At 47.3% G+C, this 5,000-nt stretch overlaps 1 protein-coding gene across 1 annotated transcript in view; it reads right to left on the reverse strand.

The window, feature by feature from the left end:
* Nucleotides 1-5,000, reverse strand: part of LOC126981157 (alkylglycerol monooxygenase-like) — a 26,528-nt gene that overhangs the window by 15,365 nt on the left and 6,163 nt on the right. Inside the window, exon 2 of the mRNA XM_050831874.1 lies at nucleotides 2,905-3,035. Coding sequence (XP_050687831.1) covers nucleotides 2,905-3,035 — 131 coding nt within the window. The remainder of the gene's footprint in view (nucleotides 1-2,904; nucleotides 3,036-5,000) is intronic.

Here is a 5,000-nt window from a genome sequence, read left to right on the forward strand (position 1 = left end):
CCTTGACCACCTTCGCGAGCCTCGACCCTGACACTGACGCAGAGGAAGGAACGACCCTCGGGAGGCATAGCGCGTCAACGTGTTCCTCCTTACTAACGGGCCGTCCGCAGGGAGGTCTGAAACGTCGACTTGAATGTACTAACGGGTGACTGACTGACGAATGTACTAACGGGTGACTGACTGACGAATGTACTAACGGGTGACTGACTGACGAACGTACTAACGGGTGACTGACTGACGAACGTACTAACGGATGAGTGACTGACGATGAACTGACGTGAATCTACTAACGGATGACCGACTGACGAACGTACTAACGGGTGACTGACTGACGATAAACTGACGTGAATCTACTAACGGATGACTGACTGACGATGAACTGACGTGAATCTACTAACGGATGAATGACTGACGATGTACTGACGTGAATCTACTAACGGATGACTGACTGACGATGAACTGACGTGAATCTACTAACGGATGACTGGCGCTGTGTAGCTAAAACGTCGACTTGGGGATTTTTTTCTTAGTGTGACTTGTAATAGTTATTTTTGGGTTACTTAAGGACCTGACTTAAAGAGATAATTTAAAGAGGTCATTTGGAGAGTTGAAGAGCAAGTTAGAGGTGGTTTAAAAAGGCAAATTAAACAGAACACATGCATGCAGACATACACTCATTCATACACATAACAACTCGGAAGGCGCACACACTCTCCCATTATCAGGTATATCATTATTTTTGTATATGAACTCATTAATTTATAGTTCTGGTTACTTCAGGCCAAGGCGAGATGAGTCATTTAATTCGGCCTCGTTAGCACTGATGTGATCCCCTTCCTGTCGTCACCCACCCTCATCCTGCCTCACCCTGCCACCCTGCTTACCTGTTTATCTGCTTTTCATGCACATAAGAACATAATTATGGAGTCTGCAAGAGGTCATTTAGGCAGCTCCTGCAAGCCTTAACCCTCCCAACCTCGTTATCCATGAACTTATCCAACTTTTTTTCCAAATGCATCTATCGTACTGGCACCCACTCACATCATGACTACCAGGCGTGATCCACACATCCACCACACTGTTAGTATTGGCACTCACTCACCACATGACTGCCAGGCCCGTTCCACTCATCCACCACTCTGTTAGTATTGGCACTCACCACATGACTGCCAGGCCCGTTCCACTCATCCACCACTCTGTTAGTATTGGAACTCACCACATGACTGCCAGGCCCGTTCCACTCATCCACCACTCTGTTAGTATTTGCTCTCACTCACCACATGACTGCCAGGCCCGTTCCACTCATCCACCACTCTGTTAGTATTGGCACTCTCCACATGACTACCAGGCCTGTTCCACTCACTCGACACTCAGTTAGTAAACCCAATCTTGTCTGTGTCTTTGTTGAATCTGAACTTATCCAACTTCAACCCATTGCTACGTGTCCTACCCGGCTCTCCTACCACCAGAATCACCCATTGATAAACTTCGATCAAGTCTCCTCTCCCTGCCTTCTTATATCAATTCTATAAAGAGGGGACTATCAAGACACACCTTTCCACTCGAAATTGACCTCTTTTGACCTCTCTTTCTTTTTGCTTTGGGTCTTGTCCTTGAGCTGTCTCCCTTGCTGTAAAAAAAATGTAAAATCAACTTGTCTGGTCCAGCGTACCTCACTTTCTGCATGTCGTACCCTTCCTCACCATGTTTTCTTCCTGTCACTAACCCGAAGGAGGATGTTGTCGTGATCATACGTGGAGGAGGAGGAGAACGGGGGAGAGGGAGGGAGAGAAAAAAAGAAGAGGCGGAAAGGTGAATGGACGGATGAAAATTGAGAGAGAGAGAGAGAGAGAGAGAGAGAGAGAGAGAGAGAGAGAGAGAGAGAGAGAGAGAGAGAGAGAGAGAGAGAGAGAGAGAGAGAGAGAGAGAGAGAGAGAGAGAGAGAGAGAGAGAGAGAAAAGCACGCATCCACGCACGCACGCACACACACCGCCAGAACCGGATGGATTAAAGCGTGGTGGAATTCTCAACAAAAAAAAAATATATAAATAAAAAAAAAAAAAATAAATAGTAATGGTGATAATAACGAAAACAATAACAAAAACAAAAAGGACAAGAAGAAGAATGGCGTGCCGTACTAGGAACAAAACAACAAAAAACAATAACAGCAACAACAACAAAAAATAAGTCGTAGTAAAACTCGTACCAAAAGTCATACCGTCACAACACAGCAGCGAGGGTCGTATTCTTACTTGAACGACTATAAAAAGGAAATAAAAGAAAACTCCGTGTCATGTAACCTAGCGCGGTATACCTTTAAGGACGGGCCGGGGACTTGGCACCACTGTTTGGGTCTCCGCGCCGCTCCTCGACCTGTTGTTGACTTGTAGTGTTCATGAACCTAACTTCGTATCCCTACCAAAACCCTTTTCTAGACCTCTTCGTCTCATCAACTCCCGTCCTCTTACTGATTGTCTACTACCTCTTAAAATCCGCCGCCATGTTGCATCTCTTTCTGTCCTCTATCGATGTTTTCACGTTGACTGCTCTTCTGAACTTGCTAACTTCATGCTCCCCCCCTCTCTCTCACTCACCCTTATGCTCTCCAAATCCCTTATGCAAGAGTTAACTTTATCTTCATTGTTCTATCCCTTCCGCTTGTAAGCTCTGGGACAGCCTTCCGTAATCTGTATTTCCTCTTGCCTATGACTTAACCTCTTCCAAGAGAGGAATGTCAAGACACCTCTTCTACCTCTCTTTCGGCCTTGTACTCTGTCTCGTTTTGTTGGATCAGCGCTTGGCGGGCTTTTTTTTCTTGCTCTTTTTTTTTATGCCCTTGAGCGGTCTCCCTTGCTGTAAACAAAAAATAAAATAAAAACACCACCACCACCAGCCGGCACTCACTTGAAGGACTCGTAGAGAGTGGCGTGCCCGACGGAGGCGACGTTGTCCGCAAGTCTCCCGGTCTTGCGCCCCAGCAGGAGGAGTCCCAGGTAGTGCTCCACCAATACGGAGACGATGAACCACGGGATGGCCTGGAGGGGGGGAAAAACGGGGGTGAGGGGGGGCTGTGAGGGAGGGAGAGAAAAATAGGGGAAAAAGGGGGGTTGAGGGAAGAAGAGAAGGAAGGTGATGAAAGAATAAAAAAGGGAAGAAGGGGGGTGGAGTGAGAGAGGAAAAGGGAGGTGAGGGAAGATAAAAGGCGGGGTGAGGGAAAAGGAAAGGGGAAGAGAGGGGAGGTAAAGGGATTGAGGTTGTAGGGGGAGAAGGGAGGGGGAGGTGGAGTTGTTAGGGGGAGAAGTGTGTTGGGGAGGGGGGAACGGGGTATTAGGGGGGTTGTGAGGGGGAGAAGAAAGGGGAGGTAGAGAAAGAAGAAAGAGGAGGATGGGAGAAGAGAGAGGAGGAGGGTAGGGAAGAAAAGGAAAGGGGAGGTAATGGAAGAAGAGAGAGAGAGAGAGAGAGAGAGAGAGAGAGAGAGAGAGAGAGAGAGAGAGAGAGAGAGAGAGAGAGAGAGAGAGAGAGAGAGGATGGAAACGTGAGATAAGATGTTGAGGATGTTGAGAGGAAGGGGAAGAGAAGGGAAAGGGAAGGGGAAGAGAAGGGAAAGGGAAGGGGAAGGGAGGGGGAAAGGAAGGGGAAGGGAAGAGGAAGGAAAGGAAGATAGGTGGAGTAAGGAGGAGGAGGAAGAGGAAGGGGGGAAGGAAGAGTGACTAGGAAGGTGGAATTGGAGTGGAGGCGACGTAAATGTGGTTAAGTGGAGATAAACAGAGGAGGAGGAGGAGGAGGAGGAGGAGGTAGGAACGGAAGGATGATGTAGCGAGGTGGAGGAGGCAATGTCACAGTAGAAAAAAGGAGGAGGAAGAAGAAGAAAAAAAAAGAAAAAGAAAAATAAGGAGAAGGATGAGGATGAGGAGGAGGAAGAGGAGGAGGAAGAGAGGAAGGTATTTTAGTGTACAATTCAGGATGGAAGAAGGAAGAAGAGAGAAAAAAGGAAGAAAAATATAGAGGAGGTAGAGTAAGAGGAGGAGGAGGAAACACTTGAAACACTTAAATACACTTAAATATATATCATTAAAGGAGGAGGAGGAGGAGGAGGACGAGGAAGAGGAGGAGGAGGAAGAGGAAGAAGGGAAAAAACAAGAACAAGAAAAGAGAGAAGCACACACACACACACACACACACACACACACACACACACACCACCTAGTTCTAAAGGCATACATTTTAACCTCTCTCTCTCTCTCTCTCTCTCTCTCTCTCTCTCTCTCTCTCTCTCTCTCTCTCTCTCTCTCTCTCTCTCTCTCTCTCTCTCTCTCTCTCTCTCACCACCCCACCACGTAAGCGGTGGCTGAGTGGTAGCGTGCTGGGTCCACATTCACCACGTGATGGGCGACGCGAGTTCGAATCCCCACGCTGCCACCTCGGATTTTTCAGTCGCCGCCGAGTGGCTTAAAACTACCCACATGCTGTCCTGAAGACCACCCATCAACCCGGGCTCTAGAGGAAACCGTCCAAGTGAATCAAGAACGAGTTCCGGGGGGCAGCATGAGCCAAGAGAAGATGGCGCCACTATAAACACTTGCCTGCGCCATGACGGGCTATACGCCGAATACCATCGAGGGCCCTCAAGCAAGCCGACCGGCGCTATAGGCGTAAAAAAAAAAAAAAAAAAAGCAGCAGATAGCGTAATACAAGGTAACCAGCGGGGAGTTGTGTGCGCAGCCTTGAACCCGGTGTTGCGCATATTGTAATTTTGCGATACTTTTTACTTGGGGTCAACTTCTGCTTCTTCTTTTCTTTAGGAGTTATTAAGTGGATTTATGTGTGGTTTTGGTACTTATTTGTGGGTGTATGGTACTGTTGCTACTACTACTACTACTACTACTACTACTATTACTACCACTACTACTACTACTACTACTACTACTACTACTACTACTACTACTACTACTACTACTACTACTACTACTACTACTACTACTACTACTACTACTACTACT

Source organism: Eriocheir sinensis, chromosome 47 (genome assembly GCF_024679095.1).
Source record: "Eriocheir sinensis breed Jianghai 21 chromosome 47, ASM2467909v1, whole genome shotgun sequence".
NCBI lineage: Eukaryota > Metazoa > Arthropoda > Malacostraca > Decapoda > Varunidae > Eriocheir > Eriocheir sinensis.